General features: G+C 54.5%; 3 protein-coding genes across 7 annotated transcripts in view; 1 reads left to right on the top strand and 2 right to left on the bottom strand.

Annotated features, from left to right (window-relative positions):
* Positions 1-2,303, bottom strand: part of LOC146333896 (lamin-B2-like) — a 20,394-nt gene extending 18,091 nt beyond the window's left edge. For 2 of the 3 annotated variants that reach the window (XM_084825059.1, XM_084825060.1), the window contains exon 1: positions 2,012-2,303. In XM_084825059.1, coding sequence (XP_084681185.1) covers positions 2,012-2,218 — 207 coding nt within the window. In that variant the 5' untranslated portion in view covers positions 2,219-2,303. Of the gene's footprint in view, positions 1-1,129; positions 1,281-2,011 lie in introns of those variants that run through there. The other variant, XM_084825061.1, reaches the window with a different exon arrangement.
* LOC146333894 (uncharacterized) lies at positions 2,132-26,765 on the top strand. Of its 3 annotated transcripts, XR_014786411.1 has the most exons (3): positions 2,155-2,732; positions 7,032-7,249; positions 25,125-25,901. XR_014786411.1 is itself a non-coding variant. In XM_084825063.1 (2 exons), exons 1-2 carry the CDS (start codon positions 2,242-2,244, stop codon positions 25,243-25,245), a joined length of 612 nt encoding a protein of 203 aa, XP_084681189.1. In that variant the 5' UTR covers positions 2,132-2,241; the 3' UTR covers positions 25,246-26,765. The 3 variants fall into 3 exon arrangements, 2 of the variants coding, with proteins under 2 accessions (XP_084681189.1, XP_084681188.1); XM_084825063.1 differs by lacking the exon at positions 7,032-7,249 and having other exon boundaries at positions 2,132-2,732; positions 25,125-26,765; XM_084825062.1 differs by lacking the exon at positions 25,125-25,901 and having other exon boundaries at positions 7,032-7,343.
* LOC146333895 (leucine-rich repeat and immunoglobulin-like domain-containing nogo receptor-interacting protein 3) lies at positions 13,285-16,505 on the bottom strand. Its single transcript, XM_084825058.1, has one exon. The coding sequence runs from the start codon at positions 15,176-15,178 to the stop codon at positions 13,361-13,363; it is 1,818 nt and encodes a 605-aa protein (XP_084681184.1). The 5' UTR covers positions 15,179-16,505; the 3' UTR covers positions 13,285-13,360.

Genomic DNA, 26,765 nt, shown 5'->3' with positions numbered 1-26,765 from the left:
CTGCTGTGTGTTTCCTTCTACAGCTCCCTATGCTGAAAGAATCCTAAGCAGCCCCCTGCCCCTGCCCCACACTGTGGTTAACCAAGAAGGGTTGGAAGTTTTATGTTTCGTTTGTGATCGTTCATTTTCATATTTGAGTAAGCTGTTCAAATGTATCGCTACATTGTGTCCAAAACGCGCTGCCCTTCTTTTCCCACTAAGGGTGCCGACTGCTGGACTGGAAATGCCCTCCTGACAGCAATGCGTCCCCAAAGCTCAGAAGATCCCAGGAATACAAAGAGAGTGCCGACACCTTGAGAGCCATGGATTCTGGTCCAAATCCCAGCAACACAGATGCGGCACATGCTCTTGGCTGCCTGGCAACTCCACCTTGCTCCAATAGAGACATGCCCGTGGGGGCGTTTGAAATTTCCACCCATGCAACGATAACCATGTCCAAAGGCCACAAGGTGCGTTATCAGACAGAGCCCGCAATTCAAAATATGCAGACCTGGAAGCACCACATTCTGCTGAAATCTGCGGGACTTGGCCGAAGTTAGGGCTGAGGGCGAAGGTGGCTTAGAGCGGCGGCTACTCAGCAGAGAAAGAGGAGCCCGCACCAAAAACAGCCTGCTCAAACACAGAGCAGGACCACTGGCTCGGAGATTACGCAGCATCCAAGCTTAGGCGGGACTTCCTCATTTCAAAGTGCAGCACAAACCACGTTTCTCCTCCGCTTGCAGACAGCAGAATGGAACAAAAAGCAGACGCCACCCGGGGCAGGAGACCAACCAGGCAGGCTTCGGGGGACGGGGTGGTGGTGTGAGAATGCCCGACGCGCTGAGACCCGCCCCAGCACTGATCCATGCAGGACAGAAAGGGGTCGCTGCCTCTGCCCCCACTCCACCCTCGGGATGCATGCAGGGAGCCTGGCCCCACCAGAGAGGCACTGCTCCTCTTCCAAGAGGCATCAGCGCACGCATGGATCTGGATGCAAGAGGCTTTGCCCAACTCTCAACTGGAGCGGAGGGGAGGATCGCAGCAGCAGCAACAGGGGCTTCTGGCCCCAAAAGCCCCCCCGTAATTGAATATGCCGCCGCCGCCACCACCACAGTCTTCAAAGGCTTCACAGGGAGCTGGGCCACCTGACCTGACTGGCCACCTCTGAGGAGGGGCGACGAAGTCGTTTGCTGCCGCGCTCTTCTCCCCGCATCACGAAGACCCCCCCCGTAAGCGCCACCCTTCCCGCCGCCGTGCTTCACACAGTGCCTCGGTATGAAGGCCCCTCCATGCCTCAGCCCGTGCCTCCAGTCGCAGACAACTGGCTCGCCTCTCAGGGGGGCACAACGGGGTCAACACACGGGGGGACCGTGCAAGGGGTCACGCTGAGCGTTACTGACACAGGCAGAACCCCCTGGGAGGGGGACCTGCGGCAAGGCCCCCGCCTCCAATACCGGGAGGCCCCCGCCACCCTGGCCTGCCCCGCAGGGCCGCCACAAGGGGGCGCCTCAGGCCTCCGCGGCCCCGCAGGGCGCCGCTCAACGGGAGTAGCGACGCCGGCGCAAAGCCGCCTCCTCCGGCGCCCCTCCCGCGCAGCGGCCCGGGCGGCCGGGACGGCGGGTAGGCCGGGGGCGCAAGCCAGCCCCTGCCCTCCCTCGGGGCCCGCCACGACGCGGGACCAGAGCTCCCGCCGCCGCCGCCGCCGCCCCAGCCCGCCTTGCAGGGCGACGACGGGGGGAGCAGCGTGCCTGTGCCCTCGCGGGAAAGCCGCTTACTGAGGACAACGAGGGAAGCAGCGGCGATGGCGGCGCAGGGCCGAGCGGGGCGAGAGGCGCGACGGGCCCGTGAGGCGGGGGGGCGCAGCCAGCCCGGCCCGCTTTCGGCCCCGCAGCACACGGGCAGAGCCGCCGCCGCCGCCGCCAGCCGCGCGGGGCCGCCGCGCCCCTCCCCTCCCCTCCCCTCCCCGCGGCGGGCCTGCGAAGACGCGCGACCCCGCCCCGCCCCGCCCCGCCCCGCGCCGCGCGCCCCTCACCTCGCGCGTGACGACCTCCTCCTCCTCGGAGACGCGCAGGAGCAGGCGGCCGTTCTCGAGCTCGAGGGCGCGCGCGCGCTCGATGTAGCGCGCCAGGCGGTCGTTGAGGCGCCGCAGCTCCTCCTTCTCCTGCCGCCGCGAGAGGCGCGCCGGGCTCCGCGGCGAGGCCGCCGCGCGGGGGGCGCCGGCGGCCGGCGAGGCGGACATGGCGGCGGCGGCGGCGGCGGCTCATGCGAGCCCGCGGGGCGGGGAGAGGCCGGCGCAAGATGGCGCCCGCCCGCGCGGAGCACCGCGGGAAACGGAGTCCCGGCCGCGGCCCATGCGCGCGCGCGAGTGGCGCCAGGCCGCTGCCGCCCCCCCGCCGCGCCCCGCCCCGCCGCGCCCCGCCGGAGCTCAGCGGCCGCCGGGACGGCCGGGGGCGACTCGGGGCTGTCGGCCGTGGCGAGCGCGGGCGCGGGCGGGCGGCAGCTGACGCGGGCGGCGGGGTTCGCCGCGCGGCGCCTCCCGCGCGCCCCGGCGGCAGCAGCCAGAACGCGGAGCTCGAGACGCGCCCTGGCAGACGCCGGCCCGCCCGCCGGGCGGCTTCCGCCGCGCTCCTTCCAGCCCCGCTGTCCTGCGACCGGGGTCGGCCGCGATGGCCGTGGCCCCTTCCAGCCCCGCTAGTCCACTGCTCCGAGGTCCGCAGGAGAGATGCCCTCCGCGCTCTGCTTGCCCGCGCCGGGTAGGTGGTGGCCTCCGGGGTCAGAGGCGGCCGCGTCCCGATGGGGTTGTTCCCTAAAACTGCAATATAAAAGGGCACGTTGATATGTATCAAACGCGCGCGCGCATATCACGCGCGCACACGAAACCCCATGCGCGCACTGTGCCCGACCGAAGGAGCTTCCCTCCAAACATTCAGACGTGTGATGGGAAAACAAATTCTTTCCCAGTCCACTTGGCTTTGTCGGGGAAAGCGGATATTTTCACCAGTTAGATATAACTTGGCCCAGATACATACATTCCTTTACACACTTATGTGTGCGTGTGCGTGTGTGAGTGGGAAGTAGGGCTGTTCTACCTCCCCTGTGGCAGCCTTGGCTTTTTTAACTTGAGGGAATAGTTAATTGGAGGGAAGTTTTTTTTGTTTAAGGTTTTTTAAGCTCGTCCCTCCCCAGCTATGGAGAAGGACGGGACAACCTGCAGCCCTCCAGATGTTTTGCTCTACAGCTCCCACCAGCCCTAGCCAGCAGAGCCCATGTGAGGATGATGGGAGTTGCAGGCCAAAACCACTGGAGGGCCACAGTCGCCTGACCCCAGCTTAAGCACAGGCTATGCAGAAGGCTGCAGCCTTGACCAGGGAGAGGAAAATGGCCTCTTCGCTGCTGCCAGGCACTCTTCACTAAGACACCCAGAGAAAGGCAGTGGGGTTGCCAGCCCCCTGTGGTCCCTGGACCTGGCCAGGCTCTTCCCCCTCTCAGAATCCTCTGAAGGTCACTTGGGGCCAAGGGGCAGACCAACGGCTGCCAACCCTTGCTTTAAAGGGGCTTCTCAGCTGCCAAATTTGGGGGCCGCTCTAGTGCATTGGGACCTGGGGCACTCGCTTTTCATACATGGGATCGCAGCGCAAACGGCACGGTGTAGACTGTGGGTGCCAGGCTCTCATAGCCCCGCCAACTTCATTGGCGCTGTGCCCAGGGCACAGTCCAAGGGATGGGGTGCTGCCGCTGCCTGAAGAGATTTGGGTCTGGTCAGTGCCTGGATTGGGGTGGGGAGAGACACCAGGGAGCTCTGCAGTGCCACCACAGTAGAGAGGCGGTGGTAAAGGCATCCCCAAAATAAATGCTCCATTGCAGGTAGCTTGCGGCACGCAGCTCAACTCAGTTCTGTTTGTATTGCCAGCCAATATTAGGAGGGCCACAGGCACCATCGCTTGTCCTCCTTTGCCCTGACATGCCAGCGGCTAGCCACGGCTTGGCAAAGAGCATTTCTAGCTTGTGCAGAGGTCGGGGGCTTTGCCTTTTCCAGGCAGGAAAGGGCTGCAAGTGGAGAGTTCTTTCATGCGGCCTTCCCCAGCCTGGGACCCTCCAGATGTGCTTGTAGCCCAACACATCTGGAGGGCACCAGGTTACAGTAGGAAGTTTTTGCCACCAGGGACGGGGGCAGGTATTGTTGGGAGGGTTCCTAGCTGGTGCGCTGAAATAACCAGGCTGCTTTGGAGTGCTCTGCTTCTCAACGTGACTGGATGCGGGGCGGGGGGACCACAAGCCCCAGCCTGCCCCACAGGAGCCCCACGCCGTGGTTGCTGGTCACTTCGAGGTCGGAGTGGCTTTGGAAGGCAGCCTGGTTCGGCTATCCGGAGCGCCTCCGGCTGTGCGCAAAAGCGCGCCCAGGAAGGGAGGAGGCTCAGGCTGGCGAGCGGGCGAACGAGCCGCTTGCCCCCTGCTGGATGGCCGGCAGACTCCAGAGAGGAGCGCTCCCCCATCCCAAGGATCCCTCTCCCGCCCTGGTCCAGGCCTGATGGCTGCGGGAAGCGGCGTGGCGGGCTGGCGAGGTCCAGCGCATAAAGGCGCATAGGCAGCTGGTGAGGCGCTCAGGGAAAGCCGTGGCGGGCGGGGGCTGCGTGGCTGGCTGTGGAGGGGGTGCGCTTGCTGGAGCTCCCTCGGGGCACAGGGAGACTGCTTGCCTGCCTGCATGGAGAGCCCCGGCCCACCCAGCCGCTCCTTCTCCTCCCGAGGCGCAGTGCTTGGCAAAAGTTCCTTTCCTGATTGCCGAGGAGGCAGCTGCTGCCGCCGCACCTGCCAGCCATCTCCCCGCCTCCGATCCCACAAGGCGCCCTTGTCTTTGCTTCCCACGCTTGCCGCGGCCTCTTCCTCGCCATTGAAACGTCGGCCCAGCAATGCGATTGCGGTCTTTAATCGGAGAGGCGCGGACGTGTTCCATAAAGAGAAAAGCACGGCCTTTTCTGTGGCGACCCCTCAGCTCTGCAATGCTTCTCCTCCTCCCCAGGGAAGTGCGCCTGGCGCCTCCACATTGCTATCCTTTTCTGCGCCAGGCTGAGAATCGTAGAATAGCAGGGTTGGAAGGGGCCCACAAGGCCATCGAGTCCAACCCCCTGCTCAGTGCAGGAATCCAGGCCAGAGCATCCCTGACAGGTGGCTGTCCAGCCTCGTGGAGAGCCCACCACCTCTGGCACTGGCTTCTTCTGTTGTCTTCCACCTTTTTTCTGGTTTGAATTGTTTGCAATTGTGCCTTTAGGATTTCCTTTTTTTAAAACTCCCACCCCTCTTCGACTCCATTTCCCATTAGAGTCGCCTGCCACGGGACCTTGCTTGTCATTGTTCTGAGTTGATTAAAATCGGCTTTCCTCAAATCCAGGGCACGCAATTGGCTACACTCGGCTTTTGCTTCCCTTAGAACCAAGAACTCAAGTACTGGACTACAACTCCCATATCATGTTTTGGACTACAGCGCCCATTGGCCATGCTGGCTGGGAATGGTGGGAGTTGTAGCCTGACACATCCGGAGGGTATCAGGTTGGAGAAGGCTGCTCTGAAGGTCTTGTTCCATTGCTTTAAACTGAGCTGGCCTGTTGCAAAAGGCGCTCCTGGGCCTGCTTCATCGTACGCACGGGCATTCTTCTCTGCCTCCTCCCGTTTGCGGGCACAGGTGCTTGCTTCCCCCGGTGCTCAGCTGCCCCCCCTTGGCTTGGGTCTCTGTCTCAGCATCCTCCATCCCTCAGCTTCCCTGCTCCAACATACATCTTGCCATGACTAACAGACGCCAGGCTCTCCAACGACAGCACACAGGCAAAGCAGGAGGGTCAGTGGGTGGCGTTCGACCCCGGAGGGCCCAGAGCTCTGGTGCTGCCCCCACCTGCTGCAGAGAAAGAAGAGTGGGGCTGAACAGCCTCGGGAAAGGGTCAGCAGGAGAAGGCGAAGTTGCAAGCAAGACTGTAGGACGCGCTTACCGCTTCCACGGGGCGGAAGTCAAGGCTTCCATTTAAAGTATCCATGCTCAGGGAATGTGTAGGTGACTTCACTGTTCTCATAAGCTAAAGGGTTTTTTTAAAAAAAAATTAGGATTAAAGATATTGTTTATTTTTATTTATTACACTGATATCCCACCTTTCTTCCTCTTGCAAGGAACCCAAGATAGCTTACATGGCCCTCCTCCTCTCCATTTTATCCTCACAACAACCCTGTGAGGCAGGGGAGTGACTGGCCCGAAGTCCCCCCGGGAGCTTCGTGGCCAAGTGGGGACTGGAACCAGATTCCCCGAGTCCCAGTCCATCACACTGGATCTCTCCCAATATTAGGATTAAAGATATTGTGGAGTATGAGGTCCCTGTGAACCCTTTATTTTCTATATTTATTAAATACCTCATAAAATAAATCTCTCCAGACATTTTGCAATAGTGATAAAAAAGAAAACAACACAAAACTAATAAATGTGCCAACATAGTATAAGATGCAGTATCACATTGCAGGGACTAGGATAATAAACAACGACTAAGATAATAAAGATGATAAGAACACTAAAATATTTTTAAAGATTTGAAATGTCCTCAACATCTGGGAGAACAGGAAAGCCTTAGCTTGGTGCTGGAAGGGTGGCAGGGTCGCTGCCCAGCGTGCTTCCCTTGGGAGAGCATTGCAGCGTTGGGGGGCCACCATAAAAAAGCCTCCTCTCTCGTTGCCGCCCTCAGCCTGAGGGGCACTTGAGGAAGGGCTTCGTCAATGGCATGTTATGTATTGTGTCACTTGGGTGTCGCTCTTGGTTGTAAAGGGAGTGAGAGAAATTGGATGTAAACATGTTGGCCTGGATGCAGATTTATTGCGCTGGCAGAAGTGGACTTCCCTGTCTCCTCCAGCCCCCCTGAAATGCTACACAGAGAGTCAGGAGACCCTGCTGAATGGGGTCCACTGTGGAGCAGGGACACCCAAAAATCAGGCAGAGGGACCTTCCACAAGGGGAGAACTTCCTCTCGAGGAAGGCCAGTCCTGGATCTAAACCTGGGTCTTTGTGTCACTTTGGCTCTCAGGTGAAAAAGAACGGTGAGGAAACGGCTGCAGTCCTACAAGTGTTGGTAAACAGCCTACGATACTTGGCTAGCGTGCGGAATAGGTCGTTGATGAATAAGAAATAAACAGCTAAATGGGATGGAAATGATACGTCTGCGAGGTCGAATCTGTGTGTCGTTTACTGGATTAGGTCAAGGCCTAGGAAAAAAACATTCAACAAGAAGGCTTGCTGTTGGGTGTGAGTTTCAGTTAATTGATTACTTGCCATTTATGTTGTACTTGCATGATACAATCTTTTTTTGTTTACTAACTTTTATGCTGAAACTAAACCGAAAAAAGTCAGTCTGGAGTTTCTCACTTGCTCACTCAGTGCTTGTTCTGGGAAAAGGGGTTGTGTGAAACTGTAGCAATGATTGTATCTTCTCATCTAGAGCAGATCCCTATATCCACCCCCCCCCCCCAAGACATCTACGTGCTCTTCATGATGTAAACATTCCTCCCCGCACACCCTTTTTAAGATTCTGTAGCCACGGTTGTCCTTCTCCTTGCAGAATTAGGCTGTTGGCAGGTGTTAAGAAATAATCCTGCTTAAAAATTGCTGACCAGGTGTGGACAGAGTGTTTTACTCCCGTGCAAGGGCACCCAGCACTGCAGGAGTGGGCCGGGGTAGTGGGAGCCCTTTCTAGCCTCCCAGTTTTCCAGGGACAAAGGCAAGAGGCAGCAGCTGCTCAGAACCATTTGCTGGTTTTCAGATAGCATTTGTTTGGGGCTGTGTTCTGCCAACACTTGGGACAAAAGGCCCTCTTACATGGGGTGGGAGCAGCTGAGACGGGAGGCCTCTTTCACCTGGCCCTTGCCGGACAGTGACATTGACACAGCAGATGTCATACGAGCCCTAGAAGAGCTGGATTAGTCTCAAGGGAGCCGCTGTAGTCCAGCTGTCTGGACCAGAGTGTTCCCACAGTGGCCAACCAGATGCCCCAACGGGAAGCCCACAGGCAGGGCAGGAGCACAACGGCACCCTCCCACTCATGCCCCGCAGCAACTGGTGTTCAGAGGCCTTCTATAGCCATCTTGCCTAGTAGCCATGGAGAGTAGCCTTCTCTCCCACACTGGAGGCATGCAAGATGAGGCTGGACAGCCACCTGTCGGGGATGCTCTGACTTGGATTCCTGCACTGAGCAAGGGGTTGGACTTGATGGTCTTGCAGGCCCCTTCCAGCCCTCCTATGATTCTATGATTCCTCCACACGAGGGCACCTGTGTCTTCTTGGGAAGCCTCTGGGAGAGACGGCAAAGCAGTTTGCCAGCTGCATCTTCCAGCAAAAGGTGGGGAAAGAGGCAGAAACAGAAACATTTGTAGCTATGGATGGCTTTTGAAGCACGTCTCCTAAATTTGCTGGCTCCTCTTCTTGCAATCTATGGGCAGACTTGCAAACTCAGCGCATGCAAGCGCCTACCAGGAAACTGGTGCACCCAGAGGTGCCTGGAGCCATCTTGTGGAGGTGTTAGCAGAGAAAGGCAGAGCTTGGGGGTTGTGTCTGTGCCTAAATAATAAATGATATTTAAAACTGCCATGTTTTTGCTGCCAGCTCTTCACTGGCCAGTGAATTTTGATGCCAAACCGCTGAGGAGGGGACCCCAACTTCTGCAAAAGTATTCAGCTCTTTCTGGTGCTTCCGTGTCTGGTCCCCACCCCCTAGTCCAAGGTCTTCACTTTAATATGTGGGTGGGGGGGGAGTAAAAAAGAGCAACAAATACCAACAGGAGACATATGTGTGTATATAGATATATGACTTTGCTGTATTGTTCATGCGTCGATACATATAAAAATGTGCATGTTCCGTACAAACAAGATGTTTCATGGGGACAAAGAGAAACATTTGCAGTCCTGGCTATTTTAATTCTGCCAATCCACCACACCGCACCCCATCCCAGCAACCACAACAAATGTCCGTATGCGGATTACCCCAACAGCATGTGGTTATTTTATTACTCCCAGCAGTGCTTGGTTACTTTTCTAGTTTTTTTGCGAAAGGTGTAAAATTGTCTCAGACTTCGTGATTTTCCTTCCCTGGATGAGGGGTTCTGTCCTTTGCAGGGGGTGGGGGGTTGGTATGTTGAAGTGGCAGTCCAAAGAGACCTACGCTGTCCGGAGAAGTCCAGATCAGGGAACCATCTATTGTTGCTGGGGGAAGGTATTTCCTCCCCCCTGCCCCTGATACTGTGAGGATTGCAGCTAAGCGCAGAGGGAACAAGGAAGTCTTGAAGGGAGTGGCAGACAAGGTCCGCTTCCCTGCTGATAAAAAGGTTCCCCTGTCTGCCCTTCGGCATTTCACAAAGGTGTTTAAATCCCTTTTCTAGAGCCCTGTCTCTGGAAATGGCTGAACTGCATAACCAAACGATGATGCTTCTTTATTTCTGTATGCTCTTGCCCACAGCCAATTTATCCATCACCACTCTTCCCCAACCTGGGGCCCTCCAGGTAGGTTGGACTACAACTCCCATTAGCACTAGTCAGCACGCCAAAGGGTTAGGAATGCTGGGAGCTGTACTCCCAAAACAGCTGGGCAGCACCATTCGTGGGGAAGGCGGATGAAGCAAAAATCTGGGAACGGCAAGGGCTCCCTGTCAAACATGACTCCCGTAACAATGGTGCCCGGTGGAGGCATTAGGCTGTAACTCCCATGTGTTACACCTCGGGGGCACGGTGGTCTTGCAACGTTGTGTGCATTCCCAAGGGAAGGAGCCTGTCAACCCCTCTTGGATTTGCAATGGCCTGGCAGTGGTTCATGCTAGGGATGCTCCTTATCCCGGCCAGTTTGAATGACCGTCCTGCGAGCTGTGCCCATCGTACAAGCAGGGGAAGTGAAGTGGAGAAGTCACGATTTCCAAAAGGAGGCAACAGCAGGGCTCGGGCCCACATCTCCAAGACACCATCCAGTGGAATGCTCTTCGCTCCACTGCCCCCTCCTCCCGCTCCCAGGACTTGCCTTTCATATTCTAGGACTGACATCTTTCCCTGTGCATTCAGCCTAGGCAAGGGCATGCCATGACATCACAGAAGCAGAGTCAAATGGCTGAAGAGGCAGCAGCAAATGGGAATTCTGTAGGCTCCTGCCTATTTCAGGTTATGCCATGGCCAGTTTAGGGGTGGGCAGCAGCCTAAGCTCATCTGTGGAGGCCATCCTCCGTCAGACTCAGCTGGGAGTCTGAACGCCGCATTTATGCCACTCAGTTGGAACCTGGAAGTACCCGAGATGGACCTTGAGGAGGGGCTATGGGGTGGGGAAGAAATGGAAAGAAGCCAGCCTTCCCCCCACCTGGCGCCCTCCAGATATTTTGGACAAACAAAACATCTGCCAGCATTCTTGGCCATTGGCCAGGCTGGCTGGGGCTAATGAGAGTTAGAGTCCAAAGCTAGCACCTGTTGGGGAGGCTGGGGCAAGCAATGCCAGGCCGCTAAAGGTGGGAGGATGCACGGGCTTGGTGGGCAGCCATGTGTGCCCCACTGCAGATAGGGAAGACTTGGGAGGTCGGAGGACTGTTGGCCCAGGAGGCCACAGAAGCAGCACCCTGAAATGGATTCCCATCAGCCAGCCAAATCTTTCAGGCTTGAGGCCTTCCATGGGGCTGTCTCCACCACCACCACCACGACGCAGACCACTGGGGGCAAAGGTAGTGGGAGGATGGCACTTATCCTGCATTCATTTCGTTCACAGATGGAGCGGCTCCTTTTGTTTGACGCCCACACCTTCCTCGGGAAGGTAAACACCAAATACAATTGGCGCCACGCAGCCACTGCTGAATGCTCACTTCTGCTTGCCTCTCCTCTGCCGGCCGCCTGGCTCCTGCTCTCTCCTTAAAAATACCAATTTCCTGTTGTCAAGAAGATCCCCCCCCCCCCCCCGGTCTCAGCTGCCAGTTGGTGTTTTCAGTGGAAGGCGAAACAGATGCCGGGGAAATATGTCAGCTGAAACCTCACATAGCACAAATAAGACATAACTGTGAACAGGCATAAATCTTCCAGCTTGTGTGGACAGATGCATGAATGCACACACACAGATGCACACAACCCTTCGCTCTGCAGGCAGAGACATGGAGGTTGCACAGCAATCTCCTTGCACATTTCTGTCCTGGGCAAGAGCGCGAAAGGGGGCGAGGGAAGGGGGACGAAAGCTCCCTGCTCTTTCGCAGAATGCTCCAGCCCCTTTTAGCTCGCTGCATGGGCTTTTTGCAATTGGGGTTTGCAGCCCAAAGATATGATTGATTATTATGATGATATGTATATCCTGCCGTGTTTCCCTCTTGCAAGGAGCCCAAGGCGGCTCCCCTGCTCCTCCTCCTCTCCATTTTTATCCTCACAACAACCCTGTGAGGTAGCTGTGGCTGAAAATCCAGCCCGAAGTCCCGCAGCAAGCTTCATGGCCGAGTGGGGACTAGAACCCAGGTCTCCTCAGCCCAGCACTCAACACCGGCTCTCATGGGAAAGACAGCGGCCAGGGAAGGCAATGGGGCCAGAACCAGGCCCCGGACTAGCTGTTAAGAAGCAAATCAGCCACAAAACTTCCTGGGAGACCCTTGGCCATCTAGCTGCATGATCTCGCTCTGTTTTCAGCTGCCAGCCCTTTGAGCGGGGCCTCCCAAACAAGAGAGAGCCCAGGCCTGGCAGCAAGGGTTTCCTCTGCCTGCGTCATGCCCTGCTTCTGGGCTTCGCCACGGCAACTTGGTCTTTGGGGCTCAGCCGGCCACTGCGGTGGAGGGACAGGTGGGCCGTGGTTTAGCAGCTCCTTGTCTTGCTCCGAGCCCACCCAAATAAGGAATGGCAAAGTGGCCTGATAATCACGAGGTGGAAGGGCTGGTGGTGGGGCTTCCAGGTGACTTGGGGCCTGGCGCAACAATCATGGCCCAAGAGTGTGAGAAAACCACCTCTGCCAGTTCAGTCTCTGTGCGAATGAACACGGCTCTCGCGTTTTGCCATGGCTGTCGCTCCCTCTAAGCCAGCTGTCCCCAAATTGGCGCCCTCCAGATACGTTGGACTGCAGCTCCCATGCTTCCCCAGCCAGCTCTGCTGGATGGATTATGGGCATTATAGGGTGCTAGGTTGGAGAAGGCAGCTCTGAACCAAGTGCCCATCACTGGCCCAGAGTCTAGCCTGGTTTACTGGAAAGCACGTCCCACTGAACTCGGGGGGCATTTCCTTCCCAGCAAGGATGCTGAGGACTGCAGCCGCCACTGCATTTTTTTCTTTTTTGCATGCTGAGTATTGGGGGGGAAGAGACCACAGAGGAGCTCACCCACCCTGCGAGTTCCATGCATGGAAGACGCCGATTATTGCTTTGCAGTGGAAGGTTTCTGGGACTCACGTTTGCCAACAACCCGCCCACCCCCTGCTAGAAAATGCTAGAAAGGGCTCTTAAAGGCACTGCACTGCCCCCACAACCAAAGCCCCTACACTGCCGGGCCTGGTGGGACAGGCGAAGGTGTGGTGGTAACTGTCATCCTTGCCACACCGGAGCCTCCTCAGCCGGACAGGAAGACATCGGTCGTGCACACAGATAGAAAACGGTGTAAAAATGAACCCCCTCAACTCAACCCCAGGATTTCAAAATTGTCCCTTAAAAAAGAGAGGAATGAAGGGTCTTCAAAGCCCAGACATACTGCCCTCTGTATCTAAGAAATGCATAGTTGATATCCCCCCCCCCCAAATTAGCTACAGTGAGAGGACTTCAAAACCACAGGTTATGTGCGTGCATGCCTTGTCCGTTGTGGGAACGCGGGGCTGGGGTGGAAGCACAGTAAATGCAGAGTCCAGAGAGCACAAGAGTGTAACAGATCAGAAGCCCATCACCATCGCTGCAGCCCTCGAGACAGCCCCAGGCTTGGGGGCCCACAGTGTGACACCGCCACAAGGTGTGCATCCACTGCCCAATGGCGACCCGTTAACGATACCGGCCCCGCTCTTGCCTGCGCGCGTCGGGGTTGGGGGTGCGGCGTCATTGGAGGGCACCACCAGCCATGACATAGGCACCGAACAGACCACAGCTTTGCTCGGTGCAGCCAACTCTAGAAGTTGTGGTGGGCCCCAGCCTTTGCCCCACCATGCCAGCGCTGGCACTGGGCAGCAACATTGTTCACAATGTCTCTGGCAAGAGTGGCGGGACAGACCCTCCCACTCACTTCTCGCCTTTAAGCCCTTGTGGTTGGAACCATATTGATGGAGGAGTGGTGGCTTTCACTCCTTCGCCCTCCTTTTCCAGGTGCCGTTACCTGGAGGGCCCTCCGGCCACCACCACCTCCGGCCACTACTACCTTCGTCAGGGATCCCACCCTCCCAGCCCGCCAGGGGTTCAAATCATCTTCATGTTGAACTTCCTGGCGCCCCCCTGCCCAGATGCGATGGTCGGGCCATCGACCTTGCGGAAGGAGTATTCCACGGAGAAGTTGTTCTTGTGCTGCCCACGGCCCCGACTCCAGACGAAGAGCAGGAGGAAGCAGAAGAGGACCACACCCAGGAAGGTGATGCAGCCCATGGCAGTGGAGACCAGGATGGTTTTGAGGTCCAGCGTGAACTTCAGGAAGACCTGCGTCTCGTTGCGGGCAGTGTCATTGAACTCGCTGAGGTACAAAGACCGGTTTGCATACAGGGCACCATCCCCTGCGTGCCCCCGGACCGTCAAGGTGGCAAAGTAGGTGTCGTTGCCACCGGCGTTGCTGGCGATGCAAATGTACGTGCCGCTGTCCTGAGCCTGAGCGTAGCGGATTTCCAGTGTCCCACTGGGCAAGACTGCGATCCGGCCGGTGCTCTTGGCAGTGATCATCCGGTGCTGAGGGGACACCCAGCTAATAGACGGGATGGGCTCCCCGTCTGCCCGGCACACAAAGGAAACTACCTGTCCTTCATAGGCCATGACGTGCTGCAGCTTTCGGTCCCTGATTTTGGGCTTTTGGCAGGTGAAGAACTCAAAGAGTACGGAGTCTGGGAAGTCACGCAGAGCATTGCCCTGGATCTCTGGTGGCGAGGAGCACATTGGTGGCTGCCCATCAAAGTCAAGCGTCTTCCGGCGCTGGACGATCCACAGCAGGCGGCAGTCGCAGACCAAGGGATTCCGGTCAATGCGGAGCGCTTCCAAGGTGTTGACAGAGTGGAAGGCTCCTTCCTCCAAAGTGGACAAGATGTTGCTGGAGAAGTTGAGGAGGCGCAGTTGCCGCAAGCCATTCAATGCCTGGGGCTCCACCGAGACCAGGAGAGCCCCCACCAGGTGGAGCTCCCGGAGCCGGATCAGGTCCCTGAAGGCACCCTTGGGCACGGTGCTGATGGGGTTGTAGGACAAGTTCAGGTACATGAGGTACACCAAGGGTCTCAGGGCGGCAGTGGGCACCATTGTGATGTTGGTGTTCGTGATGGAGAGGGAGGTGAGGTTGAGTCCTTGGAAGCCATTGGGTGAGATCTCCTCCAGAAATGGCCAGTTGTCAATTTCCAGCAGCTGGAGGCTGTGGAGCTTCTTGAAGTTTTGGTCCTCCACTGAGGCAATGCCCAGCTGTCGGAGCCGGAGCACCTCTAAGTTTGGGAGGCGGGAGAGGGACTCAGCAGAGAGGGCTGTCAGGTTGCATCTCTCGATGGCCAGCTGCTGAAGGCTGACCAGGCCGGAGAAGGCCTTCCGGGAGATATACACCAAGTCATTGTCCCCAACCTCCAAGCTCTTGAGGCTCCGCAGGTCTTGGAACATGTAGTCCAGAAGGACAACGATCTTGTTGTCGCTGATGTCCAGGACAGTGAGGTTGGACAGCCTACTGAAGACGCCGGGTGGGATCAGCTTGAGCTGGTTGCGGCGCAGCCGCAGGCTCTGCAGGCCGAGGAGGCTGCTGAAGGCCCCGGGCTCCACGTGGGCCAGGACGTTCTCGCTGACATCCAGCTCCTCCAGCAGCGGGAACGGGGAGAGGTCGCCGGCGTTGAGGCAGCGGATGCGGTTCCTGTTGAGCTCCAGGATCTTGGTCTCCGTCGGGATGCCCTCGGGGATGGCGGTGAGGCGCTTGCGGTGGCATGAGACCAACTTGATCTGGGGGACGCACTCGCAGCGCGCTGGGCAAGCCACAACGGGAGTCATGCTCAGGAGGATGCAGTGGGAGACCAGGAGCAGGAGACAACATGGCATTGTGTGGCACATGGTCCTACGCACGTGCAACCATCTTCCCACTCACCTGGAAAAGAGAGAGAAAAAGAGACGTGATTGAAACCTGGGCAGCACAGGCTGGATCTACTCTTTCTGGACTCAGCCCCCAAGCAGGTTTCAGCTCCAGCAGTCCTTCTCCAGGAGCCCCTACCAACGGAAGTAAGGTGAGCAGCTACCAAGAAGAGGGCCTTTTCTGCTGTGGCACCCGGCTGTGGAATGAGCTCCCCAGAAAGGTCCACCTGGCACACCTACATCGCACTTGTTTCAGTGCCAGGTGAAGACCTTTTTAGTCTCCCAGGCATTTTAGTTTTTCAGTTTGTTTTATAGCTGGTATTGTATTTTAAAGTTTTGCCCTGCTGCTGGCTTCTGTTTGGTTTTATTTTTAAATTGTAGTTTTAAACCTTTATAGTGTAGTTTGTCATCTCTGTTTTATGGTATTATATTTTATGGTTTCAATTGTTGTGAACCACCCAGAGAGCTTCGGCTATTGGGTGGTATAAAAATGTAATACATACATACCTGAATGAAATAAGGCTTCACAGCTGTGGCAGGCGGGGGCAATGTAGCCATCCCACAAAGCCTGGCTGCCCAAGAGCCGACCCCAAGTGAGCCCTGGTGGGAATCATAGAACCATAGAATAGTAGGTTGGAAGGGGCCTGCAAGACCATCGAGTCCAGCCCCTGGTCAATGCAGGAGTCCAAGTCAAAGCATCCCTGACAGGTGGCTGTCCAGCTTCATCTTGAATGCCTCCACTGTGGGAGAGCCCGCCACCTCCCTAGGTCATGGGTTCCGTTGTCGTACTGCTCTATCAGTCAGGAAGTTTTTCCTGACGTTCAGCCGGAATCTGGCTTCTTGCAACTTGAGCCCATTATTCCGTGTTCTGCACTCTGGGATGATCGAGAAGAGATCCTGGCCTTCCTCTCTGGGACAACCTTTCAAGTATTTGAAGAGCGCTATCATGTCTCCCCCCAGTCTTCTCTTCTCAAGGCTAAACAGGCCCAGTTCTTTCAGTCTCTCCTCATAGGAGAGGCACCTACATTGTATTCCTTTCGGCGCCAAGTGAAGACTTTTTTATTTTCCCAGGCATTTTAGCTTTCTAGACTTTTAGCTTTGCTGTTTTAAATCTGTATTTCAAATTCCTGCAGTGCTGCTAGGTTTTATTGTGACTGTATTGTTATATTGTGGTTTTAATGTTCTATATATTTTATATTGTTTTATTGTGTGCCATTTGGTTTTAATTTTTGTGAACCGCCCATATAGCTTTGGCTATTGGGTGGTATAGAAATGAAACAAACAAACAAATAAATAAAAATAGGGCTTTGTTTCCAGTCCCCTGTTCATCTTTGTTGCCCTCTCTGAACCCTCCCCAGTTTGTCTGCATCCCTCTTAAAGTGCGGCGCCCAGAACTGGACACAGTACTCCAGATGAGGCCTAACCAGTGCTGAGTAGAGGGGAACTAGTACTTCCAGGGATTTGGAAGCTATGCTTCTATGAATGCAGCCCCAAATAGCATTTGCCTTTTTTGCAGCCACATCACATTGTTGGCTCATATTCAGCTTGTGATCTACCACAATTCCAAGATGCTTCTCACTTGTCGTGTTGTTGAGCCAAGTATCCTCCATCTTGTAACTGTGCATTTGATTTCTTTTTCCTAGGTGCAGAACTCTGTTGTCTTCTGCCTTTTTTTTCTTGTTGGAATTGTTTGTAACTGTGCTTTTAGAATTTCCTTTTTTAAAAATGCCAACCCTTCTTGAACTCCTTTCTTCATTACAGTCGCTTGTCATGGGACCTTACTTATCATTGTCCTGAGTTTATTAAAATTGGCTTTCCTAAAATCCAGGGTACGCGATTGGCTACACCTGGCTTTTGCTTCCATTAGAACCAAGAACTCTAGTATAACATGGTCACTTCACCCAGAGTTCCTGTAACTTCAGGATTCAAACCCAGGACAAGAGTAAGGTATGCCTCCCAGCAACAAGGCCGTGGCAAGGGTCCTGCATCTCCCTGCCTGCACCAAAAGCAGGGCGGGGGGACGACAACCTCAGGCTGGGGGACAAATCTGGCCCTCTGGGGGTCCAAATCTGGTCCTCTGGTGTGCCCCAGATGGCCACACCCCCTCCCCTTGGCCCCACCCATCACTGGTCATGGGGTGGTTTCCCAGCATTTGTGCTGTTTCTCTCCGATTGGAAAAGGCTGAAATGCCCCTCCCAAGGCAGAAGGGGTTTGAAGCTACAGTATGTGTGTGGGGGGTGCAGCCTTGGCCCCACCCCGTTTGCCTTCGTCCCTACCCACCAGTGGAATGTGGCCCCCAAGAGCTTCTCCAAAACCTAATTTGGCCCTGGGCTGAAATGGATTCAACAGCCACTGACCCAAAGGCTTGGGGTGGGTTGCCAAGTAAAGCATGACAGAAGGGCTCCCTGTGGAAGGAAAACAGCTAAATGGCCCCAGGGAACAGAAGAGGGCAATGGGAGCAAAAGAAGGCAACTGGACAGATGCCAAGTTAACTAATAAAGAGTAATTAACACTAAAATAGGCCCACTGATGTCATTACATTGGAAGGTGGCCGGAGGACCTTGACTCTGGAACTTTTTCCCTCAGCCCCCAGCCCAAACCAAGGCCACTACATAAATGTGTGCACCAGAGACAGTTATCCAGTGCTGCTGTCTCTACCTCCCACCCTCTCCTCCTTGGCAGAATTTAGACTGTAAGTACCTTGGGGAAGGGCCTTGGTTGCCTTAGCCGTGTTCTCTCTGGGAAGCACCCTATAAACGAATAAAATCATACACATGGCTTCACTTCATTAGAGACAGTTAGTTTCTGTGTACCCATGAGGATTCCTTTGGCCAGTTTCAAAAAGAAAAGCAAGCTTCTAATCTACCAACTACGGTGTTTAAAAGAAAATCCAAACTTTGGGGATTTCATGATTTCCCCAAGATAACTTTGGATTTTTTAGGAATGGTGATAGATTATCATTTGGATCTTGCAGATACCTCTATAATACTTCATAAAATAGATTTTCAAATGAAAGACAGAAATAAAAAAGATAATCACCACGAAGGAACATCCAAACACTTTGCACCCCAAATATTGCATGATTCTGGCTTAGCTCCCTGTGCAATACCATAAATCTGAGAGAGAGAGAGAGAAAGAGAGAGAGAGAGAGATTGATTGACTATAATTTCAATGCCTTGTGAGCTAGGAGGAACATTGTGCCTGGGTGTGTCATGGGGGGCAGGGATCTATCCTCCCTCGGCCCGGAAAACAAGCACTCTCATGGCTGCACACAGCAAAGAGGATTTTCCCCATCTCCGCAGATCACAAAACATCCTTGGCAGATTTCATGTTGGGGGGGGGGCTGCACTTGCAGAATCCATTCTTTATAGATTATGGATTAATAGCTACAGGCGCTTACCCTTGAGAAATAATAATGCAAAGGCTCCTCTTAGCTGGCTAAAAATACACTGGATTCATTTTCCTCTCTTTTTCAGGAGGGGAGGTGAATAGGCAGGAATTTGTGTTGCAGCTGTTTTGATTTCCCTCTCCTCTCTCTCCTCCTCCTCCTCCTCCTCCGGTTATTGTTACATAATATACTGTCGTTTGCAGTCTCAGGGGAGGCGGAGTATGGGTCCCTTGGGAGTGGGTCACACGGAAGCCACCCGGGCCGTTGTGACTTGTGCGCTATGCCTCGGCAGCAAGGGAATGGATGGCTTTGGAAATCCTGAGCGTTACAATTACCAGACAGAAATGGGGTGAAATGCCCTTGCCCAGCCTGGGGTGCAGGAGGCCACAGAGACTGGGGAATATTCCCAGTCCAGTCAGAGACCCACCGGGTAGCCCCAAGAACACTGCTGCCTCTCTCTGTCTCTCGGCCTCAAACGTCCTCAACTGTGCTGTGGGATACCGGGGATCCGGCTGCTGTCGAACAGGCGCTCTGTGCCCATCCGTCCCATGGACTGGCTCCTCCAGCCGAAGGCAAAAGTGTAGGAGGGGTAACGGGCTGAGCTGTTCAAGGGGAGCTTGCAGGGGGCTCAGAGGAACAAACGTCAGAGGCAAAGACCCAGCAAAGCAAGATGGAGGGAAGAAGGTGGGTTTGGGGGGAGTTTGAGGCCACAGAGAGTGGCACAAAGCAAACCTAGCAGGGCCAGGACTGCATTCCAATTTCCCCCGAGTTCCAGTCACAGTGAGGGGCAGGGAAGGGCAGCCTCTCCTGAGGCAGGCTCTCTTTCCTTGAGGACTGGAGACTTCACGGTGGCTTTGATTTGGTACATTTACACCCCTCCTTTCTTCCATTATGGGAGGGGGAATGGGGGTTCTCAGGGGGGTCTCCCTAGGCCCAGCGGCTAAGGCTGCCATGTATGAATTGCCAAAAAAGAGGAAACAAATCACCACAAGAGAGGATAACAACTTGTATTTAAAGTGGGCATAAACAGATTTATAATATAGATGAAAATGTAGAAATAATTGTTATAATTTAAGTAGAAATACAATATATCTCAGAATAGTCTTATTAATCTCTGCAAGCCCCTCTGGGAACTTTTTTTGGCTGAAGAGCAGGGTAAAAATGCTGTAAACAAATACATTGTGCAGAAGACTTGCCTAGGAGCTAACTGGTGACGGGCCGCAGTTCTTATGGTTCTTGATCTTGAAACTGGAATTGGACTGGGTAGCCTTTCAAACAGAGTAGCTGACTCCAATCTGGTGCCTGCCAGATGATTTGGACTACAGCTCCCAGAATTCCTGACTGCTGGCCATGCTGACTGGGCCTGATGGGAGCTTAGCATAGAAAAAAAGGGGAGTAAGGGGAGGGAGACATGATAGAGGTATGGAGAAAGTGATGCCTGGCGTGGAGAAAGTGGAGAGGGAGATGTTTTCTTCCTCTCTCATAATACTAGAACCCAACGGGGTCATCTTATGCAGCTGGGAAGCAGAAGATGCAGGACAGATAGAAGGACGTCCTCCTTCACACAGCGCAGAGTCAAACTATGGGATTTACTACCCCAGGATGTAGTGATGGCCATCAATCTGGATGGCTTTAAAGGGGGGTTAGACAAATTCCTGGAGGAGGAGGAGAAGGCTATCTATGGCTGCTGGTCCTGATGGCACTGTGCTACCTCCGGGATCAGAGGCAGTACTGGGAAACAAGAGCAGGACGGCACTGTTGCACTGATGCCCTGCTTGTGGGTTTCCCATGGGCAGTGGGTTGGCCACAGTGTGAGCAGAACGGTGGTCCAGATGGGTCTTGGTCTGACCAAGCAGGGCTCTTCTTATGAAGTCCAGAACTTCTGGCAGCACCAGCTTGGAGGAGGATGAAACAGAGGCTGACTTCAAAGAAAGGACGGTCCTCTCCCAACCTTCCAAACTGATGCGTGTCCTCTGTAAAAGAGGAGACATGGACACCCTTCCCCAGAGCAGCTCAGCCTCGAGGTTTCTGCATTGTGTACCCACAGGCCATTGCCTGGGACTCATGAATGTGCCCTTACACATGGACATGAAATACTGTGGCAGTCTATAAAGCATCATCACGCTGTCTGTCTGTCCCTGGCTGCAAAGGCCCCCTCCAACATTGCTTCTTGCCAGCCACATGGAAAAAATCCAAGGTCTTTCTCCTTCGCTGGGTACCTTTGAGTGCCACACACACACACCCTCTCTCTATCTCTCTCTCTTTCACACACACACACACACACCCACACACACACACAGAATAACAACAGCAATCCCATCCCTTGACCCAATTCTGCTTCCATAACAATGTGAAAAGTCTTGCAAACACTGCCAGACGGACAGGCAGAGGCCTCCTCTGAGGCGTATTTGGTGGCGACCACCACAGATATTTTGACCTCCAGTGGAACATTGATTTCTGCCCCGTTCTTTAGGCTCGGAGCATATCAAAATGGCCAAGGCAACGTTGCAGCCGCTAGGAAGCCACTGAAGTCAAAGAAATGACCCAGAAAGCGAGGTGCAGCTGCATTCGGTGGGTTCGATGTTTGCCAACCAGTGAAGAGGCAAGCCTGGTGATGTTACAAATGTGGCTCCATGGACATGGATGCCCTTGGCATGGCTTCCCCCATCAGAATCCTCAGCTGCCCTTTTCCAAGAGCCATTTCTGTTGGTTGTGAGTCATCCCCGGCCTGAGACATTTTATGAGGCGAGGCAAAGCAACAAATGGTGCATTCTCCCCCGCCCATCCCGCAAGCCATGGCACGTTATTGAACCCACAACTGATCAAGTTATTTTGACGCCTGAGGCAGAAAAACTCCACCTCTCCTCCGCCCTGGCAGTAAAAATACAGCACAGATCAATTAAATCCCGAACAGTTGGCTGCCCTTTAATGACACCCCAGAGCCAGTGTGCTGTAGTGACAGAGCACTCAGTCACTGCGTCGCACACTCTGCCTGGGCAGCAAAGGAGAGCTGTGGGGGCATCCGCGAAGGGACTCAACTCCAAGGGTTGTGACAGGCCAACGGGATTTTTCGTGGCTCCAGGAAGAAAAAGTCTTTACATTTGCACTGTCATGGAAACCCAACCGCCTTCCCTGCCCACCGCCGGCCATTTCCTTTCCGCGCATGCCACTCGCCTCTTCCACTGCCTCTTTTCAGGCATGTAATATGTTCAAGACAATTGCCCTTGGGGGTCAACACTGCTTTGCTCCCGAAGAAAATGTGCTTTTCTGCCTTTTAGGCCACATGAGCATTTTCCTTCGCTGTCTGACCAAAAGGGGCGAATTGGAGGGACTGCATGAAGGGGAGGCTGTGGGGAGGGGCTTCTTGGCCAAAGGGAGAGCGGGCTTTGAAACCAAGTCTCTTGGGGCGTTTCCAGCTGCATCTGGGGCACAGCCAGGCAGCCACTCCATTTCCCATGGAAGCTTTTATCCGGGATGTGCTTCTGGACGAAGCCGGCATCACCAAAGCTTCGGTGGCAGTTAGCACAAGGTGCTGGTGCTTCCCCTTCTGCCCTAAAAGGATCGGGTCCCAAAGGCCTCAAGGCAGAGGTGCAGGCTCTCACGTGCCGGAGCCAAAACCACCCCTTCCCCGCCCCAGGCTTTGGGGGTTTCCAAGGTTTTGTTTAGTTTTGAAATGGTTGAAATGCCTCTCCAGGGGCTGCGTTACTGGCAGGGAGAGCTGGAGGCTGCAATAGGCTCATATTCTCGGTATCTCTGGCATTTTGGCCCTGCCCCTTTGGCCCTACTCACCACTGGAATGCAACCCCTGAGAGCTTCTCTGCAATGGAATGCAGCCCTCGGGCTGAAAGGGGTTCTACCCCCTGCTTGAAGGTGCTCCTCCTCCCATCCCAACCTGCCTTTGCATTAAGATCACTGGATGAGGCCCTTCTCTGAGCACACCAGGAAGGCATCAAGGACAGGGCCTTTTCTGTGGTTGCACCTGGCTTTGGAATACTCACCTAAGGGATTTTCACCTGGTGCCAACTTTGCAGTCTTTTAGGCATCAGGGTAAAACATTTTTATTTGCCTGGGCAATTGTAAACATCGTGTTCTGATTTCAGCTGGTTGACAAGTCATGCTTTTCATTGTGTTTTAATGTCTTTGCTTATTGTTGTTTTCATCAGTGATTGTAAGATGCCCTGCATGCCATTTTTGGGTAGGAAGGTGGGGATACAAACCAAATAAATACATCGTGGCTTTATTCCTCTCATTTTTAGGGATTGAGGTTTTGTTATATTCTAGTGTTGCTGTATAATTTTAGCCCTGGAATCTGCTTTTGTGGGTGAAGGGTGGGGTAGAAAATGTTAAAATAAAGAAATAACATTTGAGACAGAGATAAAATTCCAGCCCGTTTGCCTAAACCAAGCTTGCTGGCAAAAGCAAGCAAACAAACCTAACAAAAGCCACCTGTAGAAGATAGTCTTTTGAATTTCTTCAGCATTCCCCATCCGGGATGCCCTGGTGCTTAAGGTGCTGTGGGTTTCGAAGCCCAGTGCAGACTTCTCTTTCATGTCGGTCAGAGCTCCTCCTGCCAGTCAGTCTGCCTCCAAAGGGGCATTTCAGCCTTTTAAGGGGGGGCTGCACAAAAGCCATGAAATCACCCAATGGTCAGTGGCTGGGGGGGGAGCCGGGGAAGGGGGTGTGGCCATGGGGGATCCTCAGGGGGCAGGTCTGAGTCCCCCACCCGTGTTTTAGCCGGAGGTGCTGGGGATGAACCCCAAGGTGGTCATCCTGCGGTGGCGGCAGCACCAGATTTAGGAACAAGCCAAGTGAGCCGCGGCATGCTACGCGGAGCCTCTCGATGCCCTGGGGAGAACGAAGTTCTACCACGATTGGAATCACTTTGGCTTACATAGCTTTTCATGTGAAACCCTGCACCACGATCCTGGACCCTGCCCTCCCCATCCCAGTGCACACCCAGTCCCATCAACCCCCCGTCCAGGGCTGCCAGGCGAGTTGCACCCTCTGCGGCTGCCCAGCCTCACCTGGGGAGCCGTGGGAGCCAACCCACGCACCCACCCTAAGGCCCCGTTCCACCCAGGCGCCATCTCCGCTAATCCCCTCCTGGCCCCTCTCCCGCCCCCCCCCCTTTTTGGAAGAAGAGTGTTTTATTCTGTTGTTTCTCATTGCATCTTTGCAGATGTTTATTTATTATTTATTTACAATATTTATATACCGCTCCACATCAGAAGATTTCGGAGTGGTGAACAACATAAAGCAATAAAACAACAGGTTAAAAGACTTAAAACATTAAAAAAAAAGACAAACCCCAACAAGGTGGAATTTAACAAACCATGGCTGGTCGTGCAAGGAAGGCCTCTTGAGATAACAACGTCTTCAGGAGGCGCCAGAAGAAACACAATGTTGGTGCCTGCCTGACCTCTAAAGGCAGGGAATTCCACAGGAAGGGGGCCACCACACTGAAGGCTCTTTTCCTGGTGGACTCCAACTGGGCCATGGGTCCATGTGGAACCACCAGGAACATGCCCTCTGATTACCTCAGTGACCAGGCAGGTTGGTAAGGAAGGAGGCGCTCTCTCAGGTATCCTGGTCCCAAGTTGTTTTGGACTTTGTACACTAGTACTAATCCCTTGAACCTGGCCTGGTAGCAAATAGGCAGCCAGTGCAGTTCCCTCAGCAAAGGAGTTACACGCTGAAAAGGGGCAGCTCCCGACAACAGCCGAGCTGCTGCATTCTGCACTAGCTCCAGCTTTCAGACCAGCCTTAAGGGCAGCCCCGCATAGAGCACATTGCAGTCATCCAGTCTTGAGGTTACTGATGCCTGTACCGTGGTCAAGCTATCCCTGTCCAGGAGAGGCCAAAGCTGGTAAAAGGCACTCCGAGCCACCGTCGCCACTTGGGCCTCCAGTGACAATGATGGATCTCGGAGTACCCCAGAGTACAGACCTGATCTTCCAGAGGGAATGCAACCCCATTCAGAACAGGCAATGAGCCTATCTCCCGGACCCGGGAACCACTCACCCACAGGGCTTCCATTTGCCAGGATTTGGCTTCAGTGTATTAGCCCTCATCCAGCCCATTACTGAGTCTAGGCACTGATTCAGGACTTGCACAACCTCTCCTGATTCAGATGTCGCAGGGAGACAGAGCTGCGTGTCATCAGCATACTGATGGGACTTGGCTCCAAATCCCCTAATGACCACTCCCAGCGACTTCATATAGATGTTAAACAACACTGGGGACAAGATGGTGCCCTGCGGCACCCCATAGCTCAATGCCAAGGGGCCGAGGAATGGTCACCCAATGTTACTCTCTGAAATCAGCCCCCCAGGTAGGAGCAGAACCACTATAGCACAGTGTCTCCAATACCCATCCCGCAGAGTCGATCCAGGAGGATACCACGGTCGATGGTATCAAAAGCTGATGAGAGATCAAGCAGAATTAACAGGGTCGCACTCCCCTGTCCCTCTCTATATATGCAAATATAATGGTCTGCCTTTCTCATGTAACGTAATCCATGTCTCTCCCTTTATTTTCCAGGGTGCAGCACCTCTGCATCTTGACATGGCTTAGGGCCTCAGCATCTCTTAATCTTACCATGAACAGTGGTGTCCTGCCTCTCTCCAGCCTGCCCTCAACAAATGGAACTGCCTTGTGCTAGCCAGAACACTGAAGCATCCAGGCCAAGATTGCCTGCTCTGACTGGCAGCGTTTCTGTCCAAGCTTTCAGGAAAAAGACAGGTCTGCCCTCAGTCTGCAGTCCTTCAGTCAATGTCTGATTTAAGCAGGATCGCAGGAAACTGCTTTCTGTCAAGTCAGACCCTCCGCCCGTGTACCTCGGTCTTCTCTGCACAGAAGGCGGGGGCTCTCCAGGGCTTTCCCACCCTACTTGGTGGTGCTGCCGGATCAGACCTGGGACCTTCTGCACGCAAAGCAGGGCTCTGCCACTGAGCCACGGCCTCTCTACATCTCCCACTGTGAGCTTGGCTCTGGGGCGCTCAGAAGCGGCATGAGTCCCCCGCACAGCCCAAACACGCGCGCACGCATGCAGTGATCTATGCAGCGTAGAGCTGTGGGCTGGTTACTTTATGCCAGGCATCCAGGAATTTTGTGCCTGGCTTGTGGCCTCCCCTGGAACCCCACAACTGCATTTGTGCCCCTTTGTCATCTCCTGCATCTTCGGCCATAAAGACGGATGCCAAACGCTCACCTGGCCGCTCTGCGCTTTCCGGCTCCTGCTCCGCGCAGCCCACCCTCCTCTCACAGCCCAAGGCTTCCGATGTATTTAAAGCATTTTAAAATACATTATTCAGTTTTATATGATTAGCAAAGTTGCTTCTCGGGTTCTATGACTCTGTGTCATAGTTACACACAAAGAGAGAGAGAGAGGGAGAGATACACACCCCAACGATGCCCTTGGGACCCATTTTAAAGTGTATTTAGCTTGTTCGGGATATTTGTCAGAAGGCCGCCCTGCCTTCTTGTACTTGGGCCTTGTGCTCACATGGAAACTAGCAGAAAGCCAGGGAAAAGGATCACAGAGCTGCAGAGTTGGGGGGGGAGGGGGTCCCCAGAGGCCATCCAACCTCCAACTCGATGCAAGAAATCCCCAAGAGACAGCTGCACAGCCTCTGCTTGAAGAGGCTCAGCAAGGGACAGCCCACTCAGCCAGCCCTCGAGGTCATCCATTCTATCATCAAACTCCTCTTACTGCCATGAGGTTCCTCCTAATGTTCCACCAAAATCTACCCTCCCAAACCTACCCTGCCCTTCTGATCTGGTTCAGCCCTCTGGATCAGCAACAGAGAACAAGTCTGTGTGACAGCCCTTCAGGGATCTGAAGACAGTGGACGTATACCCCATTCTCCAGGCTGAATACAGCAAGTTCCTTGAACCATTCCTCACACAAGAACTCGTTTCCTGACCTTCAACATCTTCGTTGTCCTCTGAATCTGCTCCGATTTGCCCACCTCCTTTTTAAAGTGTAGCACCATACTCCTAAGGAGGCCGCTGAGTGGGGTTCGCTGTGTGGGGAACTTTTATGCACAGGGAAAGTGTCCAGTCAGGGCATTTCCCAAAGCAGTATGGCCCAAACGCCTCCAATCGCTCTGCTGGGAACTAAGATTTGTTTTCAACAAGATTTGACATGGGAGTTTTAGTAAAAGAAATTCCCTCCAGCCC

This window comes from Heloderma suspectum, chromosome W (assembly GCF_057233095.1).
Source record: "Heloderma suspectum isolate Gila_16-S chromosome W, 16-S_ref, whole genome shotgun sequence".
NCBI lineage: Eukaryota > Metazoa > Chordata > Lepidosauria > Squamata > Helodermatidae > Heloderma > Heloderma suspectum.
This window is presented reverse-complemented; position numbering and strand designations above follow the sequence as displayed.

What these genes read in the sequence shown, in the direction of transcription:
- LOC146333894 (XM_084825063.1), top strand. Translation starts at nt 2,242, where the DNA reads ATGCGAGCCCGCGGGGCGGGGAGAGGCCGGCGCAAGATGGCGCCCGCC. An exon ending in GCTCTGCTTGCCCGCGCCGG is followed by an intron (nt 2,733 to 25,124) that starts GTAGGTGGTGGC and finishes TTTATTTTCCAG; the next exon opens with GGTGCAGCACCTCTGCATCT.
- LOC146333895 (XM_084825058.1), bottom strand. Translation starts at nt 15,178, where the DNA reads ATGTGCCACACAATGCCATGTTGTCTCCTGCTCCTGGTCTCCCACTGC.